The 20782-nt window shown below is 45.6% G+C and overlaps 1 protein-coding gene across 1 annotated transcript; it reads right to left on the bottom strand.

Moving 5' to 3' along the window:
• Positions 1 to 223: 223 nt before the first annotated feature.
• LOC128403032 (uncharacterized protein K02A2.6-like) lies at positions 224 to 16260 on the bottom strand. The gene is made up of 4 exons (XM_053367611.1): positions 16144 to 16260; positions 8735 to 8808; positions 1114 to 2959; positions 224 to 492 (listed from the first exon to the last, which is right to left on the bottom strand). The coding sequence occupies exons 1-4, from the start codon at positions 16258 to 16260 to the stop codon at positions 349 to 351; spliced, it is 2181 nt and encodes a 726-aa protein (XP_053223586.1). The 3' UTR covers positions 224 to 348.
• Positions 16261 to 20782: the final 4522 nt, after the last annotated feature.

Below are 20782 nucleotides of genomic sequence, written 5' to 3'. Positions count from 1 at the left end.
TAACACCCCTCCCCTCTAAGTTCCAGTCCTGCCCGGGAGGTCGCATTCATAGTCCTCGAGGTACGCTGGCGGCCTACGTGTGCGTTGCGGCCTGGGGTGTTCCCTGGTCCGGGGTTCAGGTTCTGGCTCGTGTTCCAAGGATGCTGGCTGTGATGGGGCTATTTGGTCTGGCGCAACCGGCTCGCTCAGTCGTGGTTCTGGTTCCGGTGTCCTTTCGGCCTCGCAGGTCCTCTCTGTATTTACTGATTCTGCCTCTCCTGCTGGCCCCTCGTGCTCTATGGGCCTCACTGCCCCTCTGTTCCCTTGGGACTCCTCTGACCTTTCCTCCTCCTGGTTTTCTCCCGGGAATCATCGCCGTATCTGGTCGCAGTGGCGGCGCCAGCATTGCCCCCCATCTGTTAGCACCTCGTACGACACGGGGCCAGTGACCCTGGTGACTGTGGCGGGTACCCATGCTGGGCCTGCCCCAAAATTCTTTGCGTACACTGGGTCCTGGGCCTCGAAGGTCCGGGGGTTCCTGCCTTCCCCCACCACTACCTCATCCTGAGCTCTATCGGGGTGAATGCGGTCCAATCTGATTGCAAGGCGCCGACCCATTAGTAGTTCAGCGGGGCTCCGGCCAGTTGTTGAGCTGGGGGTGCTGTGCTGTGCTAGAAGGCATGTGGCAAGGCGGTACTCCCAATCCCCTTGCGTCATGCGGCGAAGGGTGTCCTTGGTGGTCCGCACCATGCGTTCTGCTTGGCCATTGGTGGCAGGATGGAATGGCGCCGAACGGATGTGGCGGATGGCGTTCTGCGCTGTGAAGGTTTGGAATTCTCCTGACGTAAATGCAGTCCTGTTGTCTGAGACGAGAGTGTCAGGGAGCCCGTGGGTTGCAAACAGCCTGCGTAGTACCCGGATGGCTGCAGACGTAGAAGTGGACGGTACCAGTGCGACTTCCAGCCATTTGGTGTAGGAGTCCACCACTATGAAGAATGTTTTCCCCTGAAAGGGGCCAGCGAAGTCCACATGCAGGCGTGACCATGGTGCTCTGGCGGACTCCCAGGACTGGACTGGGGCCCTTGGGGGATCTGGGCGGGATTCTTGGCAGGCCTGGCAGTGTTTGACCCAGGCCTCTATCTCTCCGTCGATCCCCGGCCACCACACATAACTCCTGGCAAGGGCCTTCATTCTTACTACCCCTGGGTGTGTCTCGTGTAGGGCTGTGAGGACCCTTTTGCGGAGGGGCTGGGGAACAACGACCCTGCTTCCCCATAACAGGCACCCCTTGTGGGCCGACAGTTCATGTTTGCGGGTTGTGTAGCCGGCGAATTCTGGCCCGGGGCTGCTGCTGGGCCATCCCCTCCACACCCAGTCCAGGACCCGGGAGATGACCCTATCTTTCTTGGAATGGTGTGCAACTTCTTGTGCCTGAATGGGGCGGTCGGGAAGCAGCTCCAGGCTCATAACCTCTTGTGCAGGTGCTGGGTCGGGGCCTGTTTCCGGTAGTGGTAGCCTGCTGAGGGCATCCGCATGGCCCATCGCCTTCCCCGGACGGTGAATCAGTGCATACTGGTAGCTGGCAAGGAAAATTGACCACCTGAGGACGCGAGGAGACAGCACTTGGGGGGTCTGCTTTTCAGGGGCAAATAAGCCAAGCAGCGGCTTGTGGTCAGTCACCACGGTGAAGGGCCGCCCGTACAAGAAATCATGGAATTTTTTTACTCCCTTCACGATTGCCAGACCCTCCTTGTCAATTTGCGAGTAGTTCCGCTCGGTTGCGTTGAATGTCTGGGAAAAGTATGCCACCGGTACCTCTCTTCCATCCGGGAGTTGGTGTCCCAGGACAGCGCCAATTCCATAGGGCGAGGCATCACATGCTAGCACCACCGGCAGCCTCTCGTCGAAGTGTACCAAGACCGAGTTTGAGACAAGCAAGTCCTTGACTGCCTGGAATGCGGCCTCCTGGCGCTGGCCCCACACCCAAGGGGCCCGCTTGTCCAGGAGTCTGTGTAGGGGCTCTGCTACCGCCGCCTTGTGGGGAAGGAAGGAATGGTAAAAGTTCAATAGTCCCAAGAAGGCCTGAAGTTCAGTCTTGTTCTTGGGCGCTGGGGCATCACAAATGGCCCGTACCTTGTCCCCAGTCGGGTGGACCCCTTCTGCGTCCACCATAAATCCCAGAAAGTCCACCTGAGGCACTCCTAGTAGACATTTTTCCCGCTTCACCTTGAGACCCGCCGTCTGGAAACGGTGCAGAACGGTGCGGAGGCGGTCCTCAAACTCCTCTGGTGTGGGCCCGGCAATCAACACATCATCGAAGAAGGGGGTGACGCCAGGAATCCCTTTAAGTAGAGAGTCCATTAGATTCTGGAATATGCCTGGTGCCACGCTGACACCGAATTGCAGCCGCTTTACCCTGAATGCTCCTCTGTGCGTCACAATCGTCTGTGCCTCTGCTGTGGCCTCATCTACTGGCAGCTGTTGATATGCTTGGGCCAAGTCCAGCTTGCCAAAAATTTTCGACCCAGCCAGGGTGGCAAGAACATGGCTGACCACTGGCACTGGGTATGCATGGGCCGTGAGGGCCTTGTTTATGGTACATTTGTAGTCTGCGCAGATGCGGACTGAACCATTAGGCTTGACGGGCGTGACGATTGGGGTTTCCCAGGGGGCATTAGGCACCGGCTCCAGCACTCCTTGCTCCACGAGCCGGTCCAATTCCTCGTCTATACGGGGTTTCAGGGCGAACGGGACCCGGCGGGCCTTGAGCCTGACCGGTCGTACTGTGGGGTCAAGCTGTAGAGCAATGGGGGGGCCCGTATACTGTCCCAATTTCCCATCGAAAACCCCCGGAAATTCCTTGCATATGGCGTCCACGTCCACTTGTAAGCTAGTGTGGTTCACCCCGGTGACGGCTAGCCCCAGTGGTCCAAACCATGCCAATCCCAGTAAGCTAATGTAGGGGCCCTTGACCACAAGCAAGTCCAGTTGCCGCGTCCGCCCTCGGTATTGCACCCTGAAGGTCCCCACCCCCATTGTGGGGACCTTACGTTTTTGGAAGTCCCGGAGGGTGAATGGGGCCGGCCTGAGTTTGGGACCCCCAGTAGGACACAGTTTCCTTAAGGTCCTTGCCGAGATTATGGATAGAATTGAACCCGTGTCAAGCTCCATGTGGCATGGGGCCCCCTCTATCTGTACGTCAACATAAATTTTCTCTACGTTGGGGTGGGGCAACTGGTATACCTGGAAGTCCGTGAGCTCTGTCGAGTTGCCTTGGTGCGTTGGGCCCCGGGACCTGGGGCTCTTGGATTGGTCATCTGATGCCTGGCGTCGGGTGGGCCGAGCCCGACACACCCGGGCGATGTGTCCCAATTTTCTGCACTGCCTGCACTCTGCGTTGCGGAAACGGCAGGTCCTCCTCTCGTGACTTTCTCCACAGCTTGCGCAGTTCCCTCCTTCTCGTCGAGGCAGCTGTGGTATGTGGGCTGCTTGAGTGCGCTGCTGTACTCGGTGCACCTCCTCCCTGTCGGATCCTGAGTCGTCGGTGAGGTCTTCGTGGTGGACCCTCGGTTGGGACAGCTGGCTCGGCCGTGCCTCTTGCGTCGACCTCTCGGCAGCTTCCGTTGCCAGGGCCTCCTCCAGAGCGACCTGGAACGTTAGGTCCTTCTTAGCGTAGAGGCGTCGTTGCAGCTTCTCATCCTTCAGGCCACCAATGAGGCGGTCACGAAGCATGTTCTCCAGCTCTGAGAAGTTGCAGAACCGTAAAGAAAAGGAAGGTACATTTTTTCACCTTTGGTGGACGTGCCCGAAGATTAAGGCATTCTGGGAAATGATCTATAATGAACTTAAAAAGGTATTTAAATATACCTTCCCAAAGAAACCAGAGGCCTTTCTCTTGGGCATTGTCGGCCAAGGGGTGTTAAAGACGGATATAACTTTCTTTATGTATGCTACAACAGCAGCTAGAATACTCATTGCAAAGTACTGGAAGACACAGGATCTACCCACACTGGAAGAATGGCAGATGAAGGTGATGGACTACATGGGCTTGGCAGAAATGACGAGCAGAATCCGAAACCAGGGAAGAGAAGCAGCGGAAGAAGAATGGAAAAAGTTCAAGGACTATCTAAAGAAATATTACAAAATTAATGAAAGTTAGAATGATGTTGGACTGGAAAGTAAATGGTTACTATTAGTAATGGTTAAGACAAGGAGAATAAGGAAGATTAACTTAAACTTAAAGTAAAATAAGGGAAGATTTGCTGAACAATTGATTAGAATCTGGAATACAGAAAAGGGAGGCATGAGGAAGTCGGGGAAGAAAGGTATATGAAATTAAGATATGAAATGATACTTGTTTTTTGTTTTGTTTTTGTTTTTGTTTGTTTATGTATTTGCTGTTTTTATGTTATGTTTGTGTGATTATAAAAACTGTTTAATAAAAAATATTTTTTTAAAAAAAGAGAAGTTGCAGAACCGGGCAGCTTGGCGGAGAGAGGTCACAAACCCAGTTATGGTTTCCCCAGGGGCTTGCCGCTTTGCGTAGAAGGCATTTCGACGAGCCACCACTGAGGGCTGCGGCGAAAAGTGCCCCTTCAGCTGTTCCATTATTGTTTTGTATGGAACAGTAGCGACGTCTTCAGGCGCAAGGAGAGCCCGGGCGATTTCAAACGTCTCCTCTCCGCAGACGCTGAAGAATATCGCCCTCTTCTTGGCGTCTTCTTCGTCGGTGACCCCTTTGGCTTCTAGGAGGAAGGTGAAACGGGAGGCGTACGCTTCCCAGTCTCCAGATGCTGGGTTGAATGGCGAGAAGCTGTTGTCGGTTGCCATTCTGAGTTCCTTGTGTCCCGGAGCTGAAGCCTGGATACACGGTGCGAGGCAGCGGTGCGGCAGGTGGCGGTGCTGCGGTGCTGTGTGTGGCAGTCAGCTCAGCGGGATCCCATCCTCGTCGCCAGTGAAATATACTCAGAGTCGCGAAGTGATTTCATGCTCTTTATTCAGCTCATAGTGGTGAGGAGGAATGAATGAAAGTCCCCTCAAAGTATCTGCTTTATATACATTATTTACACAATGGGCTGCACATGATTGGCTAATTCCGGAATTCTACTGTAAGCCAATCAGGTTGTGGATTCACTTCTATCTGGAGCATGATTGGGTAGTTCCTGCCAACCAATCATACTGCTGCATTGTTCTAGGACCAATCAGACTGCTGCATTCTGAATCCTATTGTTCTAGGACCAATCAGACTGCTGCCTTTTGGATCCTATTGTTCTAGGACCAATCAGACTGCTGCAGTTTGGATCCTATTCAACTCAGTACATAACACTACGGTTGCCAGATTTGATGGGAAAGGTGAAGTAATGAGGACACAATTTGGTGGAAGGAATGGTACACACTGTAGTTGGCAATGGGGGAAGGGTAATGAGGCTTGAGGAAAAAGCAGCCCTCTATCGTTCTGTTAAGGAAATATACTATGGCACTCAGCGAAGTGGATCTCAAATAATTTTTCATCACCATATTCTTATTTGTACCTCGCCCATCTGACTGTGTTGCCCCAGCTATTTTGGGCAGCTTCAAAGGCATGCTGCTTCTGACAGGAAGAACACAACCATCACCATGGTTAGTAGCTACTTATCTTCCATGAATTTCTCTTTTAAAACCATCCAAGTTGGTCCTGCATGGTACTAATTATGGCAGTTTGGGGATGTTAAATTGTTGGTAGCCATCTGACAATGCAACACTATGCAACAGTGTTTCTGCTTATCTGGAATCTTCAGCATGCCGACTTCTTGGTTATCTCTTGGGCTGCATCCTCTTGCATACTTGCATAGAAGTAAGTCCTATTAAATTAGTGGGATTTGCTTCCAAGTAAGCAGACATATCATCATGCTGTTGGTTGTGCTTCCTTAGGAGTGCAGAAATCCAGAGGTTATCTAGGGGATATGGAATATATTCAGTTAGGGTTGCCATACGTCCAAATTTTCCCAGATATATCCAGAATACAGTGGTACCTCGCAAGACGAATGCCTCGTAAGACGAAAAACTCGCAAGACGAAAGAGTTTTACGTTTTTTGAGTTGCTTCGCAAGATGAATTTCCCTATGGGCTTGCTTTGCAAGACGAAAACGTCTTGCAAGTTTGTTTCCTTTTTCTTAAAACAGTTAATACCCAGGGTGCATTGCTTGAAGAGGTGCAGTTCCGTGCTTCGCAAGACGAAAAATTTGCAAGACGAAAAAACTCGCAGAACGAATTAATTTTGTCTTGCGAGGTACCACTGTACTGCAGTGAGCAGCAGTGTCCCGGTGAAAATCAGGAAAAAACGTCCAGGAAAATCCATACATATGGTAGGCCATGTCAGCAGTTTGGCCCAAAAGTTTGAAATATGGCAACCCTATTCAGTCCTGCTGCTTAAACGCTTCCGCCTGTTGAGTCCCTACTAAAACAGGCTGATAGATGATTGTGGTATCCTGTGTCTGGTGGTGTCTGGTGAATTTATCGGAAGAAGGTTTAAACTCTTACAATGCAAATAATTGCATTATAAATTCCCATGGGGGAAAATGTATCCCTGACTCAAGCTGAAGATCAGCTTATGCCTTGAAGCATAGGGACTGGTAGACCTTGTAATTTTATCCTGTCTAGTGTAACTGCAGATGTTTTTCTTACAGAATTCATATGTGTCTAATCCCCCTTTTCCCTGAAACTTGCTAAGCTATTTGCCTCAATAATTCACTTTTCGTTTTCTTGAGGTTCTGATATAGGTGACGATTTGTAATATTCAGAATAGTTTCCAAAGCCCAGCTTCTTGGTTCTTCAAAATTCACAAAGAACTCTGCCTCAAGGATATTAGTCATGGGTTCTTGGAAGTGTTGTGATTATACATAATAAAATGAGGACATTAAGCAGCGTCTGAAGTTTGGCAGTGTGTCTACTGTATAATACAGTGCCTTGTTTACAAGGTAATACAAATGAATAAACATCTATTAACAAAATTAATGATGAACAATTGCCGTAATCTAACTTTGCTTAGAAAACACCTCCTGTAAATGAATTGGGTTAATAGCAGCCTTCTGATTGGGTTTATCTTGTAAACAAGACAATGAACTATGTATACAAATTCACTCTAGGAACACTAAGACTGTAAAACATAAACTGGGAAATGCAAATTGAGGGAAAGTTATGAGGAGCAGATATAATTAAAAGTGTGTCACTGCAGTTCTGCGCAATGCATCACATGGTGTTTAGAAATCTCTGCAATAAACTCTATAATAGAGGAAGGAGTTTCAGGCTAAAAGAAACTGGAGAGAAGCGCTCATGTTTTGAGCCAGCCTCCCCCAACCTGGTGTCCTTAGACACAGCCAGCATGGGTGAAAGATGGCTCCAAACACAAGGTTTTTCCTCCTGGGTGTGCCAACTAATCAACTTCTTCTGTCACGGCTGCCCCGTCAATCCTTTCCATATTATATCCCCCAACACACACATCATTGCTATTTTCATGTCTGTAGCCCTGTTCAGTCATTCACTCCCCATGCAGTTAGTCTCATGTGAGGGGGAGAATGGGGGTGGGCCCCCCCTGCTGGTTTTGAGCACAGCAGCACTCACCACCTGTGTGCTTCCCAGCAACTGCCTTCAACCATGGAGACAAAACATAACCATCATGGCTAGAAGCTATTGATAGCTTTATCCTCCATGAATCCCAAACACATGAAGGGGCCTTTGGGAATGTGAGCGCTAGCCCCACTCCCCTGACACCATCCTGCACTCCAGCCATGAATCCCAGATAGTGTTCAGGTTTATGTTTGGTTTTATGATGCTTTTTGGTTGTTTTATTCTCTGTCCAGTTTATTTTCATGTGCGCCCCTTGGAAATGCTAATAATTAATCTGTATATAAATTTCTTAAATTAGTTAAATAAATGGCTCTACTTTTTATGCTCATATGTCCCTGATTGACACTAAAAGATGTAGGCATATTTAGAAGAGCTGCTCTTTGGACCGATGGTAATCATGCTTTGATTGGCCAGTATAACCTGATTGTGTGCCATAATTAAGGGTTGGGGCATGCCCTAAAACCCCGTCATATGCTTGGTACCCATGAGCACTGAAACCTAAATAGGGGTTCTACAGATTGCCTGTATCTGTACCATGTGGCAATGAGCAAATACAATCCCATTCTATGGAACCTTTCCTTGTGAGAAATTGAAAATATTATAGTGAAGTAGGAAGAAGAGAAAAAGTACTAGTCTCTTCCTCCCATTTCTAAGAACGTTTCCTTGATGACATTTATTTCTGTAGCAAATGTTTTTTTGTGTACCTTTTGTCAAGAAAATGGAAAATATATCTTAATGAAGCTGTTTACTATTAAAAGCACTCGGGATTAGTGATAAATCTGCCTTAAGCTTTCAAAGGAAAATCGGGGGTGGGGGGAATGGAAGCTGTACAAAGTCTCCATACACAGTCATCTTAAAAAGCCGGGAATTATATTTGTAAAATCCCATTATTAATATCTTCACAATAATCGTTGCTTTTGTACAAAGAATGTAGCAATGTGTTATCTTCTACAGGACTTGGGGCATGCCTTTGGCAACTGCATGAATGTTGCTTGCCACTCTTTTTATTTATCGCTGGCAGTGTAATATTTAAAGAGGAATATTGTTATGAAGGATTATCCACATAAAATAATACAGCCGCGTTACTGCTCCAGATCTGAAGCCTGATTTATCAACGGCTATTACCTATTAGCCTCAAAAATACAACTTACGCTGGAGGCCAAAGAACAACAGGCTTCGAGTGGTTCAAGCACTGCTTATCAGCTTTGCAGAGGTTTCTGTCCACCTGCATGGGAAACAGACTGTTGGATGAGATGGAAATTTGGTCTGAACAAGCACAGTAATTCTTATTAATTAGCAGTAGCAGAGAGTTTGTTGGGGCAGTGGTACTCACCTGACCTCCTGACAGCTGTGTTGCTACTGCATATTGGCAAGGAGAAGGAGGAGGAGCCAGGCGGTGGGGAAGTCAGCATAGCGCAAACACAGCAGCAGAGCCAGTTATGCACCACTGCAGGTGCATTTCTTTACTGCACTAACCTCCCCACCACCTTTCCTCTCCCCTTTTTCTTCCCAGTAAGCAGCAATATTAGCATGTATTCTGAATGGACAGATGTCAGTAATAGTTGGGAGACTAAAATGTTAGTTGTACAGTGGTACCTCGGGTTAAGTACTTAATTCATTCTGGAGGTCCGTACTTAACCTGAAACTGTTCTTAACCTGAAGCACCACTTTAGCTAATGGGGCCTCCTGCTGCTGCCGCGCCACCGGAGCACGATTTCTGTTCTCATCCTGAAGCAAAGTTCTTAACCTGAAGCACTATTTCTGGGTTAGCGGAGTCTGTAACCTGAAGCGTATGTAACCTGAAGCGTATGTAACCTGAAGCGTATGTAACCTGAAGCGTATGTAACCCGAGTTACCACTGTATAGAAGGAAGACCTGCAACCAAACATTGCAGTGAGAAGCACTCTTGTGCAGGATTCCAACTCATTCAGTGCTCCCTCCACCAAGTTTTGCATATTCCCTGCCTCCAACAGTCAGTTAACATTCCAAAGCCATTGAGCACGCTCAGTCCTCATTGCGCTGTTATTTAAATAGGTGCATGGAGAGAAGGGTTGTACACCTGCAAAAGTTGGAGTTCCCCCAATCCTTGTGATTCTTTCCTCTTGTATGTGTGTAGTGCTGTTTTGGCTAATGTGGTGTAGCAGTTACAGTATCAGACTAGGACTTGGGAGACCAGGGTTCAAATCCCTAATCAGCCATGAAGCCCAATGGCTGATACTGGGCCTAACCTATCACAGGGTTGTTGTGAGGAGGGAGAAAAATCACCAGTGAATAACTAGTGACTGGTGACTGTAATCTAGCTCTGTGTAGAAAGACAGTCTCTGCCTAGAATAACCACTGTATTCCATAGCAATGGAAAGGCAACTCTGTACAGTGGTACCTCGGGTTACATACATTTCAGGTTACATATGCTTCAGGTTACAGACTCCACTAAGCCAGAAATAGTACCTCAGGTTAAGAACTTTGCTTCAGGATGAGAACAGAAATCGTGCTCCGATGGCGCGGCAGCAGCAGGAGGCCCCATTAGCTAAAATGGTGCTTCAGGTTAAGAACAGTTTCAGGTTAAGAACGGACCTCCGGAACGAATTAAGTACTTAACCCGAGGTACCACTGTACATGTATGAGCTCAGCTTGTTGACTGGTGAATCCTTGGAATGTGCACACACATCAGACTAGCATGAATGCATCCATTTTAATAGCCTTCATTACTATGAAATTACTATTTCATTTGTGATATAGGCCTTTCCATCTTTTGTCTTCATTCTTCCTCATTCACAATAACAAATGATTCAGGAACTAATATAAAGCCTAATGCTGCCAACTGCACCTCACTTTTTTCCTCCTCCTTTGCGGTCAAAGAAACTTGTCTTATGTTTGAACTCTGGTAGAGGTTAGGGAGATGAACCCATTCAGGTAAAAAGTATGATATAGCAGGATTTCTCTGCTAATGAAGTTTCTTTCATTACGTGTGGCCTGATGATTTACAGAGAGCTCACGATCAACAGGGGTGACATTAAAAGGGGGCAGAAGCATTATCTTTTTCCATTAATGGTGGGTAGATGTAGCTTCCAATAAACCCAGGGCAACAAGACAATTTCTTGGGCAGATTTTTACTGCCTGGAGTGGGATATACGAAGAGACAGGCAGCAGATGATTTTTTGAAAAGTGCAATTAAATCAGGATTGAAAATGAGCAGAGTTGATCAAAGAACAAAAGAAAGAATTGCATTAAATTAATCATCCCAGGGCCATGCAATCTAGTTGTAAACCCCTTGCAATAAAAAATTAAATGAAGAGGAAGTTAATGTTTTGAAGAGGTTTAAATTTTCCAGAAGAGAACATTTGAGTTTCAGCAGGTTTGGCCTCTTTCAAGATTTAATGGGGGAGTCAGGCAAGTCTAGTCACAATAGACCCTTATGTGATGAAACAATTCTATTCATCTCCACACACAAAACGTGGGGGTTTTTTAATATAAAAAACCTTATGCTGTTTGTTTCATATCAAATTATTTAATTCTGGGCAGAAAAAGAAGACTGATGTAGACTTATGAGGAAACAAGCCAATGTAAACAAGTGGAGGAAAAGAAAGCCAATATTGTAATTCATGTAATTTATTCTTATTTCAAAGTAAGGAAAAGCACATATACCTGTGGCAGAAGATATGCACTGTATGTACCGTATTGGCCTGAATATAAGCCGCACCCAAATATAAGCCACTCCCTTAAAAATTTGCAGGCACTCACATCCGTTCCGCTTTACCGTATGTCTGTTTCAGCAGCGACATTGTAAGGTTGAGAATTTAAGCCACACATCAACTTTTCACAGTTGGAATTTCACAGTTGGAATGGGTGTGGGGGGGAGTGTGGCTTATATTCAGACCAATACAGTTAAAGGTGCCAGAATCAATCTCTTACACATCCATGAAGGGCTGGTAAAAACTCCTGTCTGAAACCCTGGAGACCTACAGTTACTGACTACTAAGTCAGGGTTGGCAATATTGTGCTAGCTCAGTGTTGGCCAAACTTGGGTCTCCAGCTGTTTGGGGACTCCAATTCCCATCATCCCTGACCTCTGGTCCTGTTAGCGAGGGATGATGGGAGTTGTAGTCCAAAAGCAGCTGGAGTTATGATAATAGACTGGATCTCAAAGCTGCTGGAAGGTGACTTTCCCATCTCTGTTTTCACCCCCAATAAAATCCCTGCACCTTCCTTGACAATGTTGGTTGTGGTATGGTGGGTGCAAAGCAAAATGAGCAGATTTGGGTGACTTTGTCGGGGAGAGTATCGCACCCTGAGGCACTCCACACACCAAGGAGTGGCGCGATGACAATTCCCCCCCAAGCGCCACCCTCTGTCCCCGACCAGAGAAAAACGAGCGCAGCCATTGAAGGACTGTGCCCTGGATCCCCACGTCAGCAAGGCGGTGGTCCAGAAGTTTGTGATCGACCATGTCAAAAGCTGCTGATAGATCTAGAAGAATCAGCAGCCCCGACCCGCCTCGATCCAGCTGTCTACGAAGATCATCTGTTAGGGCAACCAGAGCCGTCTCGGTCCCATGACCAGCGCGGAAGCCGGACTGGAATGGATCCAGAGCCGATGTTTCATCCAGAAACCCACCAAGCTGTTCAGCAACCGCTCTCTCAATCACCTTACCCAGGAATGGAAGATTCGAAACCGGGCAGTAATTGGATAGATCTAAAGGATCTAATGATGTTTTCTTTAAGAGCGGGCGCACCACTGCCTCCTTCAGTTCCCCTGGGAATGTCCCCGTGCCAAGGGACAAATTGATGATATCCCCTAGGAGGGCCCGCACCTCGTCTGGACACGCTCTAATCAGCCAAGACGGGCACGGGTCGAGAGGACAGGTGGTGGGCTTTCCAGCTCGGAGGAGTCTGTCCACATCGGCTGGGGATATCTGGTCAAAGTGGTCCAATACTGGACCCGAGGACAGTCGAGGGGCCTCCAGTTCCTTTATTGTATCCAAATTGGCAGGGAGGTCATGGCGGAGCAACAAGACCTTCTCAGCAAAAAAGCTCGCAAATGCCTCACAGCTGTGTGTCAAATTGTTATTTAAATTTGGCTGTCCCTCAAGGGACGTTAAAGACCTGATTATACTAAATAATTGCGCCGGGCGAGAGCTAGCGGATGCAATGGAGGCCGAGAAGTAAGACTTCTTAGCGGCCTTCACCGCCATCTCATAGGTTTTCATAGAAGCCCTATAAGATGTTCTTGAGCCTCTGTCACGGGCACCCCGCCACACTCGCTCTAGCTGTCTGAGGTGCCGCTTCATTTTCCGGAGCTCCTCGGTAAACCAGGGAGCCCGGTTTCTGCGGGGTCGCAGAGGGCGCTTCGGTGGGATCTCATCGATGGCTGCCAGGAGCTGGATATTGCAGCCCTCAACAAGCTTAGTCAAAGAGTCGCCAGGGGGAGCAAGGTCCCGCAAGGCCTGACGGAATCTATCAGGGTCCATCAGCCTCTGCGGGCGAGCCCAAATCGGCTCGCCACCTAAGCAGGGTGGGGGTGGAAAGTCAATCCTGGCTTTCAGAGCGTAGTGATCAGACCACGGCACCTTCATCGAAGGAGACATGATCACATCTATACCTACGCCAAAGATCAAATCCAGCGTGTGGCCTGCTTGATGTGTGGGGCCCGAAACAAACTGGGAGAGCCCTAGTGTCGCCATGGAAGACACCAGGTCCAGAGCCTGTGAGGAGGGAGTGGCATCAGCATGGATGTTGAAGTCCCCCAATACCAATAGGTTAGGGAACTCCAAGGCCCAGCCAGCCACCGCCTCCAGCAGGCCTGACAGGGTGGCTGCTGGTGCGCTAGGTTGCCGGTACACCAGCCAGACAGCCAAGCTCACCTCAGAGCCCCACACTAGGCCAACACATTCAATGCCGGGGATCAATGGCGATGGTAGAGCCCTGAAAGAACAATCTTCCCGGATTAATAATGCCACCCCTCCCCCCGGCCCACAGTCCGGGACTGGTGGAGGACGGAGAATATCTGATTTATCCTGATTTCAAATTTGCTCCATCCTGGTAACAATGCAGTCAGATTGATACCAAAGAGCCTAATCTAATAAAACATAACATACAACCATCATTAATATATTCAGTGTTCCATAATGGGGGGAAATGTGTCGGATGATGTGGGGTGTTTTTCATATTCGTCACATATGCAGACTGCCACACAACTGGCCATTATCAAATGGATATAGGCTGAATTGTCCTCTAGAGAGTTAAAACTTCCTGCAGAATTTACCATCCCTAACAATCAGACTGTGTGAATAGCAGTAAGCACATCTGCATTTATTCTAATGAAGTGATAAATGCAGGAAGATTTGTGCTGAAGTCCTTAGTTGCTGTTCTGGAAATAAGGGAGGGAACTAAACAACAACAACAAAAACAACTCCAGAGATGGAAGGAAATTAATTTCAGAAGTAATATAATGCCATTCCAGGCCTGGCTCTCACAACAAACCATCAAGTTAATTTAATTCCACAAACACCATTGCTCCAACAAAATGTTGTTTAAATCAATTCATTCTTTCATTATGCTGCTTAAGAGCACCATGGAGTGATGAGAAATTACTGAGATGACTTTCATGTATCAGAATCCCTTCAGTTTCACTTCAGTTTCCATCCTGACATGGAATTAATGTGCTGCATTTGCATGCTAAAACACTATATTTAATTGTAAAAGTGATGTCGTTAAATTACCTTCCAATGAGTTTATTGTAAATGGTTCATTAAAGTTTTGAAATTTCTCATTGCACAATTGCGTCCCTGTGCTGCTTTTGATGCATTGCATCTTCCACCAATGGTTGGCGCCGAGACAGTGGCAACATGATAGGCTGTTTTCCCCGCTCCTCGGGCATCGCTCTGCAAGCTCACGCCAAACCTTCCTGCTCAGAATACATGAGTCAGCAGATTTGCTTGCATATTCTGTGAACCACTCCGGGACCTCTGGGTATAGGGCAGTACAGTGGTACCTCGGGTTAAGTACTTAATTCGTTCCGGAGGTCCGTACTTAACCTGAAACTGTTCTTAACCTGAAGACCACTTTAGCTAATGGGGCCACCTGCTGCTGCCGCGCTGCCAGAGCACAATTTCTGTTCTCATCCTGAAGCAAAGTTCTTAACCTGAAGCACTATTTCTGGGTTAGCAGAGTCTGTAACCTGAAGCGTATGTAACCTGAAGCGTATGCAACCCGAGGTACCACTGTATATAAATTCAAATAATAATCATAATCATAATACATGACCTAATCAGCATCTGCATGTTTATTTATTTAAGTATTTTTACACTGTCTTGCCTCTCATTGCTGGAATGCTTAAGAAGGCTCCCAAAACATGAATTAAAATTCTTGAAATGCAATAAAAAAGAGACCACATATCAAAACAACTCGAGTTTTTTCACCAGTCCTCCAAGCCAGAGCCCACTGGAACAAGTGTTTTGCAGCACACTGAGTGCAGTCTACTCAGAAATAATTGAATTCAATGGATCTTATTCCTAGATAAGTGGGTATAGGATTGCTGCTTAACAGAGCAATCCACATACATTCTTTACACCAGGCTGAGATTTAGCATGAATGGACACATCCTTCCATTCTGCACTTCAAGTCAAGCCAATTGAACATGTGAGTGTTCATCCCAAGCCAGTGAACATGTGAGAAGACATTCTGGTGGAATCTAGACACATATAAAAAATGTCGTGAAAATGCTTTAAAAAAATGTTTTGAAAAATATATTGAATTTGCCATAGCTCACCATTGCCATCTAGTGCCACATTTGTATAATGCACTTTACAACACACCTAAACCATTTTATTTGCAGCTGTATAGCTGGGTCCTCTGTATATGCCTAGAGAGAGCGAGGCTGAGCCAGTCCAGGATACATTAGATCTTGATCTTCTTTTACTACCCTCGTGGGATGGCATATGGCTTCTTCTGGGCCCAAACACTGCATCAGCCCTGCGAGTGGCATGTCTGCAGATCTAACGACCTGGGAGGAAAGGTTTTAAACTCTTGCTCAGACATGCAGCTCACTGGGTGACCTTGGGCCAGTTACTCACTCTCAGCCTTACCACAGTGTAGGTGGTGAGGATAAACTGAGTAGGAGGAGAATTATGTAGGCCATTTTGAGTTACCTGGTAAGTGATAAATGAAATACATACATACATACATACATACATACATACATACATACATACATACTTCTGCAACCTCATGTGGTGCTGTTTCGGCACAAATGCCTGACTATCAGAAACAGAGGGGAGAAGTGAGATTTGCAACAAAATATTACAATACAGAGTGCTCCTGTTCACTGTTCCAGCCAGCCATGCCTTTCTCTACCATACTCCATTCCATTGTTTCTCACATCTGGTTCAGGAAGCATTCTGTGGCTACCAAAGATAGTTCACATTGACTGTTTTGGGGATCTTTGATGTATTCCCCCCCCCCCCCCCGCGCAAAGACATTGGTTACAAGCACTCCTTCACAACCCTGAAATTAAGGTAAACACAAAGAAAGTCGATGCTGAATTTTCACTGAAATGTTCTCACCTCTTCCTCTTGGTCCCCATCTGGTTGTTCCTCCTGAGCCACCACCAGCCATTCCCATCCTTCTGGGACAATGCCCTGGTTGTGACAATGCTTGGTCTGGCCAGGGCTTTTTTCCATCTGGAATTCACCAGAACTCAGTTCTGGCAGCTCTCAGATAGGCGCCATTGCCATTACAGTGGTACCTCTGGTTAAGAACTTAATTCGTTCCCGAGGTCCGTTCTTAACCTGAAACTGTTCTTAACCTGAGGTACCACTTTAGCTAATGGGGCTTCCCGCTGCCACCACATGATTTCTGTTCTAATCCTGAGGTAAAGTTCTTAACCTGAGGTACTACTTCCAGGTTAGCGGAGTCTGTAACCTGAAGAGTTTGTAACCCGAAGCGTTTGTAAGCCGAGGTACCACTGTAGAAGGGAGGTTCTGGCACTTTTTTTTCTAGAAAAATAGCATTGGGTCTGGCTGTCTTGCCAGTTATCTTCACTAGTTTCAGTGGGTGGGACTTGATCAGTTGCCTTTAGAACGTAAAAGTACCAGTGATTGAAATAAAAGAGAAGGTGTTCAGAGCACCAGGAGACTGAACAGTAAGGAAAGAGAATTATGACTTGTGGGGAATTAAAAATGATACTCCCATGTCTACACTTAATAGTATTATTGGGAAGACATCTAGGTTTGAAATAAGACAAGAGGTGACAATAGAGTTCGTTTTCTGTACGCCAAGCATTCATTTGCAAACTTAGAAGAAGATTAGTGGAAGTGAACAAAGGCTTTGGTCACTTAACCCTTTTGGAATCAACAGAGCAGAGGTTTGTTGAGAGATAGAGTGAAAGAGAACTGGAGAAATAAAGCTTATGTAATGTTCGGAGCCTACCACATTATGCACTATGTGAAAAGTCTAATATTCAAAAGCTATAGCCTTTCATAATAAAAGGAGGAGAGTTAAGGTCATGGAATATCCAAAAAGGTGTTAGGAAAAAGTGAAGATTGTATATTATTAGGGTCTTCAGGCATATGAGGCAACCTCTCTGAATTTCATAATAAAAGTTCTCCAACCAAAAAGAGCATGGGAAAACCACATATATTAAGGGAATGAATGCTAAAATGCATGTATTAGTGAAACAATGTACAAAAATGATTAAGGGAAATTGTTTGCAAAATGCATATTGCAAACAACAAAAAGCAAAATATTGACTGCAATGTTAGGTGAAATGGACATGAAACTGTGCATGAAAATTTATGGCGACTTTAAAAAAAAATTATCAAGCTAATATGGAAATGGGGAGAATTGAACTCACGACCTAAAAATCATAAACTCAGAGAAACCAGAAATGACAGATTCATCCATCCTGGTCTAGATGCACCCTTTGCAATCTTGCCAATAAATGCAATCTTGCCAATAGTTCTGTGCGGTAAAATCCATAGGACACAGTAACACATAACTGTCGGCAGGATTTTTCAGCTAGCCTAGCCAAGCATTGTGTACATGGTTTACTGTCCATATAGTGGATTGTTTCTTACACCAATATGTAATTTCAAGGTTCATTTTTTCATATTAGCATCAAAACCTGACAGATGGATGTCAGCAGGATTGTCAGTAATTGATGATAATGTAGAACAGAGCTGCTGTTTGTATGGATTCATTGATTTGACAGCAGCTCACGAAACCTTTCCCCAGATGTCAACGCAGGAATACATGCCAAGGGCAGCTAGATGGTGGCACCATTTCATATACAGTTTTGGATCTTTTGTGAAGGCTGCAGTCAGCAAATGAGTGGCTGGGCCTTTTGTACATATACCCATGTTGCTACTGCTTACACCTCATGTTACCCTCTCTTTGGCTCTATGACATTATATTGATCATAATGCCGTGAGATAAGCTCATGGATTTAAGGCTCAGGCATCATCTCAGTTTTTTAGTTCCTTCACAGAAAGTTTATGACACCAGATAGAGTTCAGCTTCCATACGGGAACTAATTGCCCCAGCTGGGATTAAGTAGGAAACTGAACTTGCTATAGCACAAGGAGAATAAAAATGGTCATTTTATTTGTTTATGTTACTTGCTTAATTTTTAATCATGTTATATTTGAAATCTCAAAGTGATTTATTTAAAAAATGGAAATAAGCCTTAAGAGTAATAAATAAGCGAATTAAAAGCTAACACCACAGAACAAGGTAGTAAAATTCAAGAAATTTGACAATTCACCTATGAGTAAAACTCTTCAACAAGTGTCAAAAACTTAACCAGGAGAGCATTCCACAAAGTAGTTGCTGTGATGCTGAAGATCTTGCCCCAAGACACCAGAGCACAGGGACTGAACATGTATGTAAGTGGATATTCAGGTGTGGAACACTCACAAAGTCCTCTTTAAGCATTCTGTAAGCAAATGTTTCTTGCAGGGTTTGGGCAAGATCTGAAGGGGGTTGTAAGCATGTTCATTTGTACATACTTATAAGTCTCCCTGCAACTGGGAACTCTGTGTTTTTCAATTCCTGATCATGGGGAGGCTTTTAAGATTGATTGGGTGAACATCTTTACAAGTTCTTTACAAGTTCTCTTCATGAATTATTATTATTATTATTATTATTATTATTATTATTATTATTATTCTACCCCAACCATCTGGCTGGGTTTCCCCAGCCACTCTGGGCCGCTTTCAACAAAACATTAAAAACAGAATAAAACTTCAAACATTAAAAACTTCCCTAAACAGGGCTGCCTTCAAATGTCTTCTAAAAGTAGGATAGTTGTTTATTTCCTTGACATCTGATGGGAGGGTGTTCCACAGGGTGGGCACCACTACCAAGAAGGGCAAGGGCAAGGTTGGGGGGGATCAAGAGGGCAGCCCACCCTCATTCCCCCCAGGCTGCAAGAGACAATGTTGTGACTTGCTCTCTGTGATGGACCCAGTGTTATTACATTAAGGCTCCCCTGAAAATCCCATGGGCAACAGTATCTATTGGAATCTTGATGCTGTGAATCCTCCGTCTAGATATTGTTGCACACCACCCCAATCTCCGAGCAGTGCAAGATTCAAAGGGTTCCAGGTGCTTCCCAAGGGCCCAGGTTTCCTTTTGAAAATGAGGCACTGTGGAGACTGTGGTGTCTTTGTGATAAAAGGTTTATTTATGCATATATACAACCTGAACCTATGATAGATGGGTTCACAGCATTAACACCCCAAGAGGGTCTGGTTTCTCCCATACTCACAGCCCTGGATTCAAGGAGAAATCAGCCATGGCTCTCTGACCCTTTGTTTGCTGGTCCCCCCTCCCAGCTTCAATAATAATAATAAATACCCAGACCATCTGGCTGGGTTTCCCCAGCCACTGTGGGCAGCTCCCAACAGAATATTAAAAACACAATAAAACATCAAACATTTAAAACTTCCCTAAACAGGGCTGCCTTCAGATGTCTTCTAAAAGTCAGATAGTTGTTTATTTCCTTGACATCTGATGCAAGGCCATTCCACAGGGTAGGTGCCACTACTGAGAAGGCCCTCTGCCTGGTTTCCTGTAACCTCACTTCTGACTGTGAGGGAACCACTAGAAGGTCGTTGGAGTAGGACTGCACTTCTAGCTCACATTACAGTCAGCTCTGAATTCTGAACACTAACTCAATGGCACATCTGCCTGAGTTTAAAGTATAGGTGGTTCCCAGTATGAAATATGAAATAAAAATAAATAAAAAGAAGAAGAAAGTACAAAGCAAAAACAAAAGAAGAATTCATAGCTATTACATCATAATACAAAGTACACCCTCAAGAGAGTACAGAGCGAATTAGATGTTACATTCAAATTTTCTTTTCTTTTCTATTACCTATTTCTTACTAAGTTGTTATTTTAACTTCATAACCAAGTCCTGATTTATTTATTTATTTAAAAAAGATGTATGGGGTGGTCCCCATGAATATGAATAGGATGCTTGCTAATGTGCCTATTGGAGAAACAAAATGGACCATGGCAGAAAGACAAACTGTCAAGTTGCAAGATCGGCTAATTTAGCAAGAACATTTAATTCAGAAACACAGGAAAGTTGGGGAGAAGTAAGAAGTCAGAATGAGAATGAACAAGTTTAAGGGAGAGATTGGCAAGGTATGATACTTGCATTTAGTACTTGAAGAGCATCTGGTGCTCACGTTCATTTCTGAAAAGCAAAGATGACACTTCCACAGCCTGCACCAAAGGGAGAGATGTGATGTGTCACACGGTAGAGCAGTAATTGCTCGCTTCTCCAAAAGGTATTAAATGCCCAAAATGTCAACTTTTATGCTTGTCCTTGCCTTTTGTTTAACTAAAAGTAATTATGTTTGCATCAGATTAAACAATGGATTTTATTCATTTGCAGCACAGTGGAATTCTTCTCTGTCTCTCCTTCAGTTACCATTTGGTCCTCGTTTCATTATCCAGTGTATATTGTGCCCAAATTGATTTTTGCATGGAGTTTAATTTGATGATGGTTGAAAGTGCTAGGCTGAGAGCTCTGGAAATGAATTTTTTTCCTAATTAAAAGGTTAGGTAAATTCCAGGCAATAACAATAAATTTGGGGCACTTAAGGACCCTAACACACAACTGCTATGAGAGAGACAACTGAACTGCCTCTATTGAGCGTAGGTGCTTGGCACTGTCATATATACCAGACATTC

Source organism: Podarcis raffonei, chromosome 1 (genome assembly GCF_027172205.1).
Source record: "Podarcis raffonei isolate rPodRaf1 chromosome 1, rPodRaf1.pri, whole genome shotgun sequence".
Lineage (NCBI taxonomy): Eukaryota > Metazoa > Chordata > Lepidosauria > Squamata > Lacertidae > Podarcis > Podarcis raffonei.
The sequence above is the reverse complement of the archived record's forward strand: the minus strand, read 5'-3'. Positions and strand labels throughout refer to the sequence as shown.

Bases quoted from the DNA above. Each gene is read 5' to 3' on its own strand.
- LOC128403032 (XM_053367611.1), bottom strand. From the start codon at position 16,260: ATGGAAAAAAGCCCTGGCCAGACCAAGCATTGTCACAACCAGGGCATT. The intron at 8,809-16,143 runs GTGAGAACATTT...TTTCCCATGCAG, and splicing joins ATGGGGACCAAGAGGAAGAG to GTGGACAGAAACCTCTGCAA. The intron at 493-1,113 runs GCCTGGGTCAAA...TTCGAGGCCCAG, and splicing joins GGATCGACGGAGAGATAGAG to GACCCAGTGTACGCAAAGAA.